Consider the following 14,961-nt stretch of genomic DNA (forward strand, 5'->3'; position numbering starts at 1 on the left):
CACATTTGATGGAGGGGTCAGTCTCCTGGGGGCTCCCGCCTTTGCCTCTGCTGAGTGTGTGAGCGCAGGGAGGGCAGGGCGCACCTGACCTGCCCCCCCAGGCCCGGAGGGAGAGCCTCGCAGTCAGAGGTCATGGCAGGTCAAGCGCAAGGGACAGCCATGTGCTCCTGCCTCAGGGTGGGTGCAGCGGGGCCCCCAAGGTGACCAGGAGGCAGCTCGTCCAGACACAGGAAGGCCGGCCAGAGCACCGGCCTCCTGCAGGACGGACCACACGGGACTCAGGCGGTATCAGAATAATATTTATTGATCTGCTCGGTGCTACCTTGTTAATACTGTCACGTTGTCACCGTGGCTGAGGTAATAGGGACAGACCCTCTGCGCCAGCCCTGGGTGCCCACGGGAAGCCATGTGGGGCCTCGGGTGGGGGGCTGGTGGCCTGGGTGGGGGACATGGTTATTGCGTTGGATTCCTTGCCTTGCACGCGGGCGTCCACACAGTCTCAGCCCCGTGCCCGATCACACCCCCGTGCGTCCACGCTCACGCCCACTCACACACACATCCATGCACACTGGCGTCCTCGTCCTCGTGGTCACGCGCGCACGCACACACCGCCCTGTGCCCGGCAGCGCCCCCCTCGGTAGTTACAGTGGTCCTAGTAAAGCAGAGGACAGGCAGGTCGGGAGACAGGGAGAAAGTGCATGTCGGTCTGACGGAGGGGGCCCCAGCACCTCCCAGTGCAGGAGCGGGTCCTGAGCACGGCCCTGTGCACAGCCAGGCCCGGGGGTGGGATCACCCCCAGCTTCCTTCCAGACTCAGGCCCGGAGCGGTCCTGCTTCCGCCCGGGCCCAGCACAGAATCAACTAAAAAAATAAACTCTTCACCTTGCAGCCGAGTGCCTGATTGGGGGTGGGGGCGCGGCTCCAGGCCTTTCTGGCTGGCGGGGGAGGGGGGCTCCGCCGGGCTCAAGGCCAGCCCCCGGCCCAGCCAGCAGGCCAGCGATGCTGTCTTGGGGGCCGGGTGGGCAAGGTGTCGGCCCCGTGGCATGCGGACAGGAGGCCAGGAGGGGCGGGCGGTGCTGGGCGAAGCAGAGGCCCCGTCCACGTTGGGCTGGGGTCAGCGGCGCTCCCTGGGCACGCGGAGGGGACGGCGGTGGCCCGGGCAGCGCCGTTGCTCAGAACTCCACGGTACTCACTACCGTCCTCGGCTCGTCGAACGTGGCGATGAGGATCTGCTGCGGGGGGGGGATGGCAATGAGACTGCCCACGTCCGGGGCCGCGCGGGGACCCCCGTCCTCCTCCTCCCGGGCTTCGTACAGCGTGCCGATGTGCAGCAGCGGGTGCGTGGCGTTGCGGCTCAGGATGGCGAGGGGGTCGGCTTTGCCCAGACTGGCTGGCGACAGAGGGGCCGTGGTGGGGGCCGCTGGGGGCGAGCAGACGTGAAATGGGCCCCCGGAAGGAAGCGCCGCCCGGGCGGGCTCTGCTGGGTACAGGATCTCCTTCTCAGGGAGCGGAGTGTCTGCAAACGGCCGAGGACAGGGGCAGGTCACACGCTGCAGGCTGCGCACCTCTCCCCCCGCGCCTGCCCCCTCTCTCGGACCCCCTGGCAGAGGCTGGTCACCGAGGACCCCCTCGGCCTTAGGCCCCCCAGGCGCCGTGGGAGGGCTTGATTCTCCCTCCTCAGCCACGTGGGGCTGCCCCAAGACCCTCTCTGCAGGCTCCAGCCCGCGTGGGCCGAACCTCCCACTGCCTCAGGAGCAGCAGGGCCTATTTCCAGAACCTTCTGTAGAGCCTGAACAACCTCCAGGCTTGTCCCCTCGGGCCCTCCTGCTAGCGTTCCTCCTGTCTGCTGGGCAGGGCCCCTCCCGCCTGCCTTCTGCCCCAAGGCCGGCCCCCTGGCCGCCCAGCCCCCTCTTCCACCCAGCTGCCCCCCCCCCCCCCCCCGGGGCCGCGCACACGGTTCCCAGACGCCCGGTCTGCGGAGAACCGCGCGGGGAGGCGGGGGCGGGGGGCTGCCTCCCCCGGGGCCGGGGGTCCCCCGCCGCCTACCTTTGGTGGGTGCTGCGGCCAAGCCCAGCGCGCACTCCTCCGCCTGGGACAGGAAACCCCCTTCCTGGCTCCGGGAGGCGGGCAGGGCGGCGGCGGGCACGGCCTCGGGCTTGGCCTTCTTGGTGCCCAGGATGTAGGGGTGCACGTCCAGGGAGAAGTGGCGCGCGTGCTTCTTGTCGGGCGCCGGCCCCGCGTCGGCCCCGCCGCCCTTGTAGTGGTGCGCGGCGCGCGCGCCCGCGTCCAGCAGCGGCGCGATCAGCGTGTCCGTGGCCGTCTTGCGGCGCACGGGCTTGGGCTTGTCGGCCTTGCTGTTGTCCACGCGCATGATGGCCAGCGGCTCCTTGAAGGGCTGCGGCAGCGGGTTGCCCGTGGGGATCCACTTCATCTTCCTGCGCGGCCGCTTGACGACGGGCGGCTCGGCGGCGCCGTCGGGCTCGGCGGGGTTGGCGCTGGGGTCGGCCGTCTGCACCCCCGCGTCGCGCACGGTGGGCGTGGCGTCGTGGTTGGACTGGGCCAGCGCGGCCAGCAGCTGCCGCACCACGTTGTCGTACATGAGGTCGCTCTCGTTGGTGATGAAGTCCAGGCGGTTGAGCGACTTGATGTGGTCACGGTTCTCGTTGCAGAACATGGCCAGGATGTTGATGTCGCAGAACTGGGAGCGGCGCCACTGCCGGCGCGTCTTGATGCCCACCTTGTGCAGCTTGTCGAAGATGAAGTTGCTCTTGCGGAAGATGAACAGGTGGATGAGGTTGACGAGGATGATGAGGTTCATGGCGCACAGCAGCACGATGTCCACGCCGGCCACGATGCGCTGCAGCTGCACCGACGGCAGCTTGCAGCTGACGCGCACCGCGGGGCCCGCGCCGGCCGGCCCGTCGGGGGCCGCGCCCAGGGCGCACGTGAACTCGTTCTGCTTCTGGGTGGCGTAGTAGGTGCACAGGTAGGAGATGGGCGCCACGCTGAGCAGCAGGATGAGCAGGTGCCGCGCCAGGTACAGCTTGGCCAGGAAGTTGCTGCGGCCGCGGCGCTCCAGGTACTTCTCGAACAGGTTCTGCTCGGGGCTCTTCTCCTTCTCCGCGTTCTCGATGATCTCGCGCCGCTCGCGCTCCGTGATGCCGGGCCCCTTGGACTGGATCTGCTTTTCGATCTTGGGGGCGCGGCCCTCGGCCGCGCGGTGGTAGCAGTTGTCGATCTCCTGCAGCAGGAAGTTGAGCTCGGAGGTGAGGCGGGTGGAGGCCAGGAACTCCCAGCCCAGGGCCGGCACATACATGATGGCCGCGAAGGCCAGCAGCGAGTAGGGCAGCAGCTTGTGCTCAAACAGCGACGGCCACAGGCTGGCGTCCACGCCGGGCAGTGCGTCCCGCAGCTCCGTCCAGCAGTAGCCGCGAGCATACAGCGCCTGGTCGCGAGTGAAGTTGTGCGGCGTGTAGCAGTAAATGGGCTCCTCTGAGGGCAGAGAGGACACTCGGGCTGGGGCGCTGGGGCGCTGGGGCGCTGGGGAGGGGGCGGGGGAACGCGCCAGACACACCAGGGACGGCTGTTCCCCCAGCAGAAACGCCCGGGTCCCAGGAGATGCACGGTCCCCTGTATGACCGACTGGTGGCTGGGTGTGGGGTCTCACCCTGGAGACCCCCACACATACAGTGGCTGGCCAGGGCACAGGGTGGGGGTACAGCCCCCCAGGGACTGACCTGCGCTGCAAGCCTGGAGTCCCTCTCTCTATGTGTACAGTCTGCATTCATGTGGGGGGACACCCAGTCCCACAGGGGAGGCGGCCGGGCCAGGCCACTCCGCACACCTACCCGCCCTGGGGCTGCTCTGCCAGGGGGCTCCGTCTTCAGGAGGGTGGAAGGCCTGGTCAGGCCCGACCTGGCCAGAGGCAGTTACGGTGGCGCAAAAGTGGGTCCCGCCTGCCCTTGAGGGCATGGGGTATCTCTCCCAGACCCACTGTCCTGGAGAAGGGCAGACCCGGGCATCCTGGGCGCTGGGTGGGCCCAGGTGGTGACCTGGACTCGAACAGGAAGCCCTCACCAGGACGGCAGGGTCACCACCAGGAACAGTGGAAACCTTCCAAGTTGCAGGAAAAAAGCCCGTCACTGAACTTTCCTTTCCTTTCCAGATGGTGATGGCACAAAGCAAGAGCCAGAGAATGTGTCAGGGCTGTGCTGGGCTTTGGACACTTCTCCAAAGGGTAACACTAGGCAGGCTTGGAGCTGTCCCTCTGCAGCACCGGCCCCCATGTTCACGGCCCCAAAGGCCTGGCCACACTGCTGCCAGGCCAGCTGGAGCCCCTCTCAACGCAGAGGCCAGGGGTCGGCGGCCCTCCTACAGGCTTGGGCTGGTGGGATCCTAGCCCCAGACTGGGCTCATGCCCGCCCCCTGGCCCCCTGGGGAGGTGCAGACCCTTTTCAAACCCCGGGGGCCTAACAGACGTCCACACAGGGCTACCCAAGCGGCCACGTGCTAATACACAGAACCTTACGCAGACTCTGCAAGGGGGATTAGGTGAGGCTGGGGAGGGGGATGATCCTGGGTTATTGGGTGGCCCCAGTGTGACCTCGGGGGTCCTTAGAGGGTGGGGGGCGAGAGGGTTGGAGTCAAGGATGTGGGGGAGAAAGCAGAGGCCACTGGGCTGGGCCGGAAGGAGGAGGTCCGCCCACAAGCCCGGGAGCGCGGGGTCTTTAGAAACCGGAAAAGGCGAACAACAGGGCCTCCGGGCGCCTCCAGAAGCAGCTGGGCCCTACCGAGCCCCACGCGCTCGCCTGTAATGCCCACCAGGCTTCTGAGCCGCAGAACCCTAGGGTCATGTGTTATTTTGAGCCCCTGAGTTTGTGGTCACTCAGTGCACCAGGCGGGAGCTAACCTGGGGTGGCCGGCCCCGGGCCAGCGGCCTCCTCTGCCGAGACCCTGTCCTGCCCCCTGAACAGACGTTCTCCCGCGGTGCTGGGGGCCCTGCGGGGGTGGGACCCCCACGCAGGAGGGAGGGTGAGACCCTCAGAGCCTGCAGGTGAGGGTCGGGGGACTTGGCCCCCGAGACGTGCAGCAACCCCTCCCCAGAGAGCAGGCGGCCTCTCCGGCTCCCCGGGCCCTCCGAGAACTCGGCACAGGCCCTGAAGACCACGTGCGCCAGGCCCCATGGGCGGAGCACCTACCCTCTCCCCTCTGCGGACAGGGCGCGCACTCTGGGGACACTACATGCCCCCAGGCTAGACAGGCACCCAGGACACGTGGGGCCCAGCTATCTGGCTCCTTTAAGAAAAAGCAGCTGGCCGTTCCCTGTGCGGGGCCGGAGGACATCTGCGGAACCCGACGACTCTTCGGGGCGGCCTCTCGGTCCACTGCTGGGTGGGTTGGCACAGTGAGGGGCCTGCTCGTGGCAACCCTGGCCGGGAAACACAGGAGTCTTCCTGCATCCTCTGCCCTCCGGACGGGGGAGGCTTAGGCTAGGGGCCCAGTGCTGCCTTGTCAGCTGCTCACCCCAACTCTGTAGCCAGTACGCGTTTACCATCACGACCCTGATGAGCAAATCCGGCTGCAGAGAGTGGGTGTCGCCCTGCTGCAGGGGTCCGCTTGCGGCGAGGACCTGAGTAAGGGTGGGGGTGGGGTGAGTCACAGCCCCTTGCGCCAAGCCAGCTCCTAGCCGCTGGGGTGTGGATCCTTCCGGCAGTGGCAGGGCATGCGGGCCTGTGCCCCGGGGCTGGGGCGTCAGCGATGGAGGCGGACGCAGCACTGCGGGGGCCGGAGGTGTTGGATGGAGATGTCTCCGGTGCCCTCTGAGGGTCAGCACTTCTGACCTCACTTCCTTCTCGCGCCCTCACCGGAGCTGTCCCCTTGCGTCAGCATGTCGGGAGGCACTCCCCAGTGCAGCCTGTGGACGCATGGCTCCCCCGTACCCCTCCTGTCCTCGGGTCCGGGGAAGGGACCGGGGATGCGTTCTGTCTGAAGCACCGAGAGACAGCTCGCTGCATACGCCCACTCAGCGTCCTGTGTCCTGTCCTGCCTTGAACCCTAATCTAGGTACATAAGGGCAGCAGCCATAGCCCCCCCCAAACCCTGAGGGGAGTGGGGCAGCCCTCCTGTGTTCTATGAGCGAGGACAAGGGTGCCGAGGCAGGTGTGTTCGACGGACACGGAGCACGGCCCGGGATGCCAGGCAGCAGCGGCCGGCCTGCCCGCCACTGCTCAGAAAGCCTGCCTTGTCCATGCTCAGGGGGCCAAGCGGGCACAGACATGTCCACGTGCAAGCACAGATCAGTACGGGGGCGCCGTGGGGGGCAGGCCTGCACAAGAAGGCCCAGGGAGCTACCAGGACCAGGGATGAAAGGGTGAGCTCGGGAGACCCTGGTGGCCCAGGCCTGACCGGGCATGGAGAGGTGCTGAGGGTCCATGTGGGGTTAGCCGGACTGAGGACAGCACGGGAACGGAGGCCTGTGCCCGGGGGCCTGAGGATGCCAGTCCTGAGCCTGCCTCACCGTGCCCATCCATAGAGGGCAGAATTGTGTTCTCCGCAAAGGACGTTGAAGTCCTGACCCCTGGTACCTGTAACTATGACCTTGTTGGGAAATGTGGTCCTGCAAAGGTCACCCTGGGCACACACTGGCGGCGGTGGGGGGGCTGCTCGGCTGTGAGGTGTCCTGGCCGCACTCCGCAGGGAGGCTGCTGGGGACGCGCTCACCCTCTCTCAATTAAATACATCTTAAAAAAAAGAGAGAGAAGGTCCCACGGGAGTAGGAGCTCCAAGCCAATGACTGGTGGCCTAGTAAGAAGAGGGAATTTGGAGCACGTGTCCAGGGAGAGGGTGCCCATGTGGACGGGCAAGCAGAGCCGGGGTGAGGCGGCCCCAGAAGCTGCAGCAGCCGGAGGGACCCTATCCCAGCTCTGGGAGAGAGGCCCCGCCCACCCCATGGTTTTGGACGGTCAACCTCCAGATTCTGACAGTTGAGTGACTTAGTTCCAGGTGTCTCAGAAACCCGACACCCCTATGTGCCCTGAGAGACACTGTGGGTCACACCTGCCTCTGCACCGCGCTACCCCCGGCCCTGGGAGCATGTCCTGTCCCAGGAGTGTCTGAGTGTCCGCTCACTCATGTCTGAAGACAGAAACTGCAGAGGCCCCCAGTGTCTGATCAGGTGGCCTGCACATGGCCGCCGCAGGTCTGGCGGGTTCCCAGGTCATAGGGAGCCCTAAAAATCGAGCCCTTTGTATAAGAGCCAATGCAGAGTTCGAGAATGTCTGCCGGTGTCCCTCAGGGGACAGCCCTCCTCGAGGGCTGCACAGGGACCCCCGCCCCCTCTGCCACAGACGGGCACCTCTGGCCCTCAAGCCTGGCCCGAAGGCCCGCGGGGGGCCTCCCCGGACCCGCCAGATCTGGGTGGACCACCGCCCATCTCTCCCTGCCCAGCTCTGCTCCTTAGGGAGGCCACTCTTCTGCCTCCCTGCTCCCAGTGCCTCCCAGGCCGCCTCACCCCAGGTCACCTGTGGGGAGGTCCTCCTGGCACCCCCACGTCTGTCAGCTTAAGGCCTCAGCCTCTCACAGCGTCCACCGCACTGGTTCCTGTCACTGCCCTATCCCGCCTGCGTGGGCCTCCTGGTTGGCCAGGTGGGGTCACTGCCCAGCCCCGGGGGGGGGGGGCTCGGCCTGGCCTCAGGGTCCTGCCCGCAAACCTTCTGGGCTCCCAGTGCCCGGAGCAAGGCCGCCCCCTGCAGCTAACCAGACCCCAGCCGGGTCCCAGGGCCCACCACTGCCGGTCCTGCCGCTCTGGCTCAGCCCGTGCTCTGACAAGCCTTTGGCTTCAGCTGGAACAGCCTCTTCTGGTCCCCACCTGGCCACTCCTCCTGCCCTCAGAGCCGGCCCACTCCCCCTCCTGGTCTCTCCTGCCAGACCCCAAGTCTCATTTGCGCCTGAGACCACCAGGGCCGGGCTGGGTCCGCCCGGGCTCACGGGGAGCGCAGGGAAAGTAAAAACAATACAAGGGGGGAGAGGGGTTCGGAGGCAGCCCCAGGCGACCAGCGGCACATGCAGCGGTGCGGGGAGGGCGGTGGTGGCTGCGGATCTGCGGGGAGACCCCCGGGGCGCCGCCAACACCGCCAGGCCCCGGCGGGATGCCGGCGCGGGGACTCGGGGAGCGCCCGGCGCCCGACACCTGCGGACGCGCCCCCAGCCTCACCTGCGAAGTTCTTGGTGAATACCAGGGTGACCAGCAGGATGGGGACGAGCACGGTGCCGATGGTGACCACGCGGTCGAAGGGCAGCTCGAGCTTGAGCTGCAGCAGCAGCGCGGCCAACGCGCCCGCCTTGTCGTCCTGCGCGCCGGGCAGGATCAGCTCGCGCAGCTTCTCCCCGGCCAGCAGCGCCGTCGCCATGTCCGCGGACTGCTCCAGGAGGTGGTGCATGGGGGGCGGGGGCGCGGCCCGGGGGCGCGGGCGCGGGCGGGGCCGCGGGGCGGGGGGCGCTGGGGCGGGGCCGCGGGGCCGGGGGCGCGGGCGGGGAGCGCCGGCGGGGGGGCGCCGGGGAGGGCCGGCGGGGCCGCGGGGACGGATGGGGGGCGCCGGGCGGCAGGGGAGGGTGGCGAGGGTGCGGGGGGCGCCGGGCCGGCGCGGGGGTGGGGGACGCTCCGCCGCCGCCCCCGCGGGCAGGGGTCGGACCGCTCGCGCCCCGCCGCCCCCGCCTCGGCTGCAGCCCCGGCCGGGCCTGGCGCGTCCCTGCGGCGGGGGCGGCGGCTGCTGTCCCTGGCTGGGGCCGGGGCCCCGCTCCCACCGCGGGGAGGGGGCTGTTTACCTGCGGCGACCGGCAGCGAGGCTCCGCCCCCCCCCCCCCCCCCCCGGCCACGCAGATGCGGCGCCGGCGATGACTTTGCAAAAAATATTTAAATTAAATAAAATGAATTAACAATGACTGGCCCCTCCTCCTCTTCCTCGGGTTGGGGAGAGGCCGAGCGGGGCCCCCTCGCGGGCTCGCGGTCGCGGGAGCCGCCCCGGCGAGGAGGGGTCGCCTCGTCCCGCCTCCTGGCACCTGCACCGCTTCCCGGCCCGGAGCCTGGGCACCGCGTGGGCGCTGGGACGCACGCGGGGGACGGGGCACCCCCCCCCCGGTTTGGGGCAGCGGCCCGCGGACACTGCGGGGCGACTTTCCCATCCCCCAGCGCCGGAGCCCCCGCACATCACTTCCCGCGCCCCGCTTCCTCCTCTGCCCTGCACCGCCTCCCGCCGCTCGGCTCAGTCACTCCTCCCTCTGCCTCGTTTGACCGACACGCTGGGGGCCGGCCTGTGCCAGCCCCCGGGGTAGGCTCTGGGGTGCTGGTGCGCCCGGCCCGGCCTCCCCGCCACCTTCCCGACCTCCAGCCCCTCATCCCCACGCCCGGCCGTGCCCGCCGGCGCCCTCGGGACAACCGCTCGCACTTCTGCTGGGTTTGGTCCGCAGCGCCGAGCGCAGGCGCCACCGTCAACCCCGCTGCCCCCAGGACCCTCTGTGGCTCATCATGTTTTCCTTTTCTTCGTGGCTTGTCCCCTTGCCACTATTATGGGACATACACGTGCCGTCTTCGGGAAGTGTCTGGTGTGGCTGCAGGGTTAAGGTCATGCAGGAACTCCGTGTCTGGGGCGCCGGTATTTAGGGGTTCCGAGCCCCTGGGGTGAGCCTCCACCCCTCGCCTTTCCTCACCTTTCTCAAGGGTCTCTGTGCTTTCAAAGATTCGCAGGTGCTTCTGAACACTCAGCCCGGGCTTCCAGCACGTTTTATTTGTCTACTACTTACTGACACAGCTGGGCTGCGTACAATTTCCCAGTGGCTCCCCAGATGACCCAGAGTCCCTCGGCACAACCCAGCTGCCCCCAGAAGACGTAGACCCCACCTAATCCAGACACTCCCCGACAGCCCAGCTCCCTCCAAACCCAGCAGCCCTCAGATAATCCAGGCACTTCCCAGTGGTCCCAGATGCCCCACCCAGATAATGAATGGCACAGACGTCCCTAAGGCCCTTTGGGACCCCTCCCGAGTGGTGCCACTGGGGGGACCTTCTGTGTTGCTTTCCAGAAAGGCTGGACCACAGTCCTACCATGAAAACAAGGTTCTGTCCCCATAACGTTCCCAGGTCTTGGCCCCATCTGCTTTCTGGTAACTGCCACCCTAGGGGCAATGTCGCTTCAGTGTTCTCAGTCGGCCGTTTCTGGTTCCCTGTGGGTTTACTGCCTCTTCAAGCCCCTGCAGACCGAGAGGTCCTGTTGCTGGTTCACGTGCAGCTCCTGGACTTACAGCAGCCGCTCTGTTAATCTGCTCACAGGCTCCTTCAAGTCCTCCTGTCTGTTGGGTTTGTCCATGGAGTCTGGATAGAAATCCTTAATTTTGATGTAGTCAGATGATGTAGTTGTGTTTTTCACCCCAGTGGTTTGTGGTTTTCTCTGCCACATCACGAAGGCAGCCCGGTGCCCCGCTAGGAGCAGGAGGCCGTGTCGCCCCCAATCGTTCTTCTGCGGACTCAGGCACACGTGTTGAAATGAGCTTCGTTTCTGCGTTGCGGTGAATTGGTTGGTGACCCGCGACGCAGGGATTTCAGGGGACGACGGGGCCAGAAGATCGCAAGCCCTGCCACCCCCACAGGTGGCCCCACAGGTGGCCTTACTCATCCCGCGGCCACACCTGGAGCTGCGAGACCGTGCGTGGAGGTAGAAAGGCAGCTTGGTTTTTCTCCGTAGAGCAAGGGGTCTTTTCCCACCACCGCTGGCCAAGCAGGGCGCCCTCTTAGACCCCCAGGTACCGCCGGCGCGTCTGCAGGGGCTGGCCCTTGCCGCGGCTTCGCAGTGCACGCGCGTGGGCGGGCAGGCGGCCCTCCGGTCGCGTGCAGTGGTCATCCCGTGTCACCCCGGCGCTCCTGAACTTTACTCTCCGCACGCGCTTTACGGAGCTGTGGTCAGGGTTCCTCCTGTCCAGCCTGGCCATGCGAGTGCATTCTGATCCCAACGGACACCCTGAAAAGGCTGCTGGGTTGTGCTTCCAGATGGGGACACTTACCACGTGCTGGGAAGGAACAGTTTGAAACGGTGAGCAGAAAAACGGCAGGTAAGCGAGAACAAGTAGGCACAACCTCCGCGTCTCCTTCAGGGCTCTACAAGCACAGAAGTCAAACCCGGTGCAGGCCACAGCTGCCTGCAGGAACCACTTAGCTCGCTTCCCCAGGGGTCCACACTGGTCTGGGCAGCTCGACCTCCTTTCGAGGGCAGACCCCCATGCACTTCCATCCGGGGCTTAGCAGAGCCTCCTGGTCACCGGGGAGGCCCCCCACGCACTCACCTGCCTGCTCTGGGCCCCGCCGGGCTGCATGGGATGCCTCTTGCCCTTGGTGTCCCGGGGCCCGCGTCCCCTCCAGAATTGACCCCACCTGGTCTCCCGTCACCTGACACAACTCTGGCCCCCTGGCGAGGAGTACCTTGCCCCGGACACCCAGCCCAGGTCTTCAGTGACTGTAGGACCCTGACTGCTGTCCTCTTGGCGTTTGGTGGGGACTCTCTCTCCACGACGTGACCCGCACCTGCTTCGGCCTGCGAGCCGGGGCGGCGTCCAGTCTCTCCGAGCTGGACCGGCTGGGCTGCTCGCAGGGTTGAGCAGGTTTGGCTGCAGGCGTACTGACCACCCTGGGGTGGCGACAGGTCCCCGTGACACAGTGTGGGCAGGAACACGGGGACAGTGCTGGGACAACGATGACAGGGAGGCAAGCGTGGCCATTCAGCGGGTGGGAGAGCAAGGGTGGAACACATCGTGTGAGCTCGGCCACCAGTGGCTCCCCCGCCAAGCCTTTCTGGGGGCCCTCCTGGTCCCTGCTTGCTGTCCGAGAAGGCCTGCCCTCCAACACTCGCTCTGGAGAGGACACAGAGCATGGGGGTGGGGTGGGGGACAGACGGGAGGACAAAGGTCATGTGAAGAGAGCACAGTGGGGTTTCAGCCAGAGGACCTGGCCCACTGAGACCCTAGCCGCTGCCGCATGAAGCTGCTGAGGGTGCCTGCCCCGAGGCCACTGTGCACGAGGCCAAGAGCAGACGTTCCTTGAAGCCGCAAGGACAGGATTTTCTCACATCTCGACAGCGACTTCATCACCCGGCTGACCCACAATGCCAGGTGTCAGGCATCTGCAGTCAGTAGAGTCCTGTCCTCAAGCATGGGGGTCAGTATGGGTTCTGGGCTGGGCCAACAGAGCCTCAGTGTCCCCATCTGTACCAGGAAGGCCTCTTGTGTTGGCAGCGGTGACAAAGCGCTCGTTAGTACCCTGGGGAGCGGGGGTGGGGTCAGTGTCACAGGGCGCACTAGGGTCCTGGGGTGGGGGCCCTCTCTGCCTTGTCCCTCCCCACCATGCCCCTGTCCTCTGCAGGACCCACAGGAAGTCCTCTAGGACAGCACCGGGCGGCGGCTCTGGCCAGGCCGTTAGGTTTGTGTCAGGAGCTGCGCGCACGCGCTTTCCTTCCTGCCTGCCACCAGCCCCTCCTCCCCCGCCTCGCCCACCACACTGGCTGGTGGGGACGGTGGGGAGGGCACGGGTCCTTGCACAGGCCCAGGGGCCAAGGACGGCCTGCGCAGACAGGGAGCCCTGTGCCCCGCCGAGCCCAGAGGCCCCAGCTCTCCTGCTGCCACTGTCACCTGAAGTTCTTGGTGACTTCACGCCTGGTGACCGTTTGTACCTGAGGTCTGCCGCCCCACGAGGCTAGCGAGCACAGAATCCCCGGGACCCACCTGGGGTTCCCAGCCCTTCGCTCTGTCAGGCCCTGGCTGCTTCTGCGGGGCGGTTGTCCAAGGCCCAGAGAAGGGGACTGGGCCCCACGTGCCCGCCACGTCCCCTTTAGCCACTCGACAGCACAAGCAGCACAGGTCAGGAGCCTGTGCACCCACAGCCCCTTTCTGTGACCGCCCTGGGCAGCACCGTGGGCCCGGAAATGCCCCAGGTCAATTCCGGGACAAGTCACCGGTGCCCCCGAGGCCCTGCTTCTGCTCCCTCCCAGTGGAGATGGCCCTGGGGGCACAGAGCTAGCCGGTCCATGACTCACACCAGCCGCCTTCCAAGCGCGTGACACCCCTCCCAGCTCTCCCACGGTTGTCAAGAAGTGAGTGTGCCGGGAGGCTTCTGGTCACGCGACCCCCAGCCCTAAGCCACATTTGCTCTTGGCACACTCAGGAGCATGGAGGGTTCCAGAACCACCACCACTGAGCAGCTCCCAGGGTGCCTTCCCCAGGGCCTGGGCCAAAGCTGGGGAAAGACACGCAGAGCCCTGCTGAGTGCTCGACATGTCCAGACCCTGGGTGTGAACAGGGGTCTTCTGGGCCCTGCAGGCACATGGACCGCGCCCGCAGAACCCCGTGTCTGCACACGTTGGGGGAGCTGCCTGGAGCCCAGACCAGCAGACAGAGGAGGTTCCCACCTGCCCAGAAAGGGCCGATGCCACGAGGCAGTCTCCCGAGCTGTAAAATGGGGCCCACCAGAGTGGAGGTGAGCACCCCAAGAAGGCCTAGCCCGGAGCCCGCGCTGCTGGCCTCTGGTGGCAAAGACTCAGGGACTTGCTGGCCTGGGCAGGGTGGCTGAGTGGGGTCCATACCACCCCATGGCTCCCTTGTCATGTCTGGTGCCACGTGCTTCGTCCTCAGAGCCGCCGGCCTCATGTCCTGAGGGGCGGGGAGGGCTCTGCCTGGGCCTCCACACTCCGCATGCAGCCCGCCACCCTGGCTGCCTTCCTGGAGGAAGCAGTCATGGGTTCCAAACATGTGCGGGGACCCAGGGCCTCAGTGAGGAGCACTGCAGCCACACAGGGCTGCGTGTCTGGGCAGCAGCCTGTCTTCCCGTGGAGTCAAGAGCCTCTGTGCCCCAGGGTCTGCTTCTCGTGGTTGGTGAAGCTGTGCCTGGGCTTCTCCCCTCCCAGGGCTTGACTGGCCCCCACGCAGGCTGCTGCAGCTTCTTCCCACCCCACCGAGGGCACAGCCGGAGACGAGGCCCCTTTACCAGGCGCCTGGGTATTCCCGCCCCCCACGCCTGGTGCTTTTCACAGAGAACAGTCCCCAGCCAGCCCTCCCTGGAAACCGGTCCCCGAGGATGTGCACAGACGGCCCCCCCAGCTGCTCCACGGTTCCAGGGGAGCAGGATGCTGACCCCACTTCTGTGTGGCCGCCCATCCCCACGTGGAGCCCCCGCGGAGGCCCCGGGCTTTACGCGGCTGACGCTGGCCCAAGGGGCTGGAGAACGCATGGCAGCCCGCGGGGGTCAGAGGCCACGTGAAAGCATACTGGCCTCCCAGCGTCCAGTGTGCCTGGAGGTGGAAAGCCACGCTGGGTGTCCCATGTGAGCATTTATTTGGGTGACGGGTTCAGGTACCCGCCTGGCGGCAGGAAAGGGCTGGTGCGGAGAACAGTCAGCAGGCTCTGTCTGACCCCACGGGTCCCTCGCTCCTGGCTGAGGCTGGGACACAAGGCACGTGGCAGGGTCCCCAGCCCAGAAGGGAGGACAGCAGATGTCTGGGACGCCTCACCCGCTGGGGCTGGGGACCTGGTCCTGGGGGGCCCTCTGACCCGGCTCTGTGGGGTGCGGGAGGGACAGGTCCCGGGTCTCATCACAGCTACAGGTAGGGGAAGGGGAGGGAGCCAGTGAGCTGGGTTCCCCGCAGCAGCTCAGGGTTGGGTCCTGGGGGCCACCAAAGTAGGGCTTGGGGCTGAGGCCTTTCCGTGGCCCCAAGCGTCACCCCGGGACTGCACAAGGAGGAGGAGAGGGCGGTGGGCTGCAGGGCAGGGCCGGAAGAGGAGCGGAGCTCACTTTGGCAGGGACTGCAGTTCCGGAGGGAGATTGCAGCCGGTGTAGACGCCGTTGGTGATGCTGTATTCCAGTAAAGCACCGAAACAGGGATCCTGCCGAAACAGCAGAGCGCCAGGCCTCAAAGCCCAAGCTGTCCGA

General features: G+C 66.9%; 2 protein-coding genes across 7 annotated transcripts in view; both read right to left on the reverse strand.

Moving 5' to 3' along the window:
• Nucleotides 1–285: 285 nt before the first annotated feature.
• Nucleotides 286–8,500, reverse strand: PANX2 (pannexin 2). 3 transcript variants are annotated; one of them, XM_032345837.1, is made up of 3 exons: nt 8,212–8,500; nt 2,046–3,491; nt 286–1,515 (listed from the first exon to the last, which is right to left on the reverse strand). In XM_032345837.1, exons 1-3 carry the CDS (start codon nt 8,435–8,437, stop codon nt 1,172–1,174), a joined length of 2,016 nt encoding a protein of 671 aa, XP_032201728.1. In that variant the 5' UTR covers nt 8,438–8,500; the 3' UTR covers nt 286–1,171. The 3 variants fall into 3 exon arrangements, with proteins under 3 accessions (XP_032201728.1, XP_032201729.1, XP_032201727.1); XM_032345838.1 differs by having other exon boundaries at nt 2,046–3,444; nt 8,212–8,311; XM_032345836.1 differs by lacking the exon at nt 8,212–8,500 and having other exon boundaries at nt 2,046–8,197.
• Nucleotides 8,501–10,869: 2,369 nt separating this feature from the next.
• Nucleotides 10,870–14,961, reverse strand: part of MOV10L1 (Mov10 like RISC complex RNA helicase 1) — a 66,050-nt gene continuing 61,958 nt past the window's right edge. For 3 of the 4 annotated variants that reach the window (XM_032345833.1, XM_032345832.1, XM_032345835.1), the window contains 2 exons: nt 14,824–14,915; nt 14,266–14,588 (listed from right to left, as the gene is read on the reverse strand). In XM_032345833.1, the coding sequence (XP_032201724.1) occupies nt 14,426–14,588; nt 14,824–14,915 (255 nt within the window). In that variant the 3' untranslated portion in view covers nt 14,266–14,425. Of the gene's footprint in view, nt 11,058–14,265; nt 14,589–14,823; nt 14,916–14,961 lie in introns of those variants that run through there. The other variant, XM_032345834.1, reaches the window with a different exon arrangement.

Source organism: Mustela erminea, chromosome 6 (genome assembly GCF_009829155.1).
Source record: "Mustela erminea isolate mMusErm1 chromosome 6, mMusErm1.Pri, whole genome shotgun sequence".
Classification (NCBI taxonomy): domain Eukaryota; kingdom Metazoa; phylum Chordata; class Mammalia; order Carnivora; family Mustelidae; genus Mustela; species Mustela erminea.

What these genes read in the sequence shown, in the direction of transcription:
- PANX2 (XM_032345836.1), bottom strand. Translation starts at nt 3,783, where the DNA reads ATGCAGACTGTACACATAGAGAGAGGGACTCCAGGCTTGCAGCGCAGG. An exon ending in GGCCGCAGCACCCACCAAAG is followed by an intron (nt 1,516 to 2,045) that starts GTAGGCGGCGGG and finishes GGCCGTTTGCAG; the next exon opens with ACACTCCGCTCCCTGAGAAG.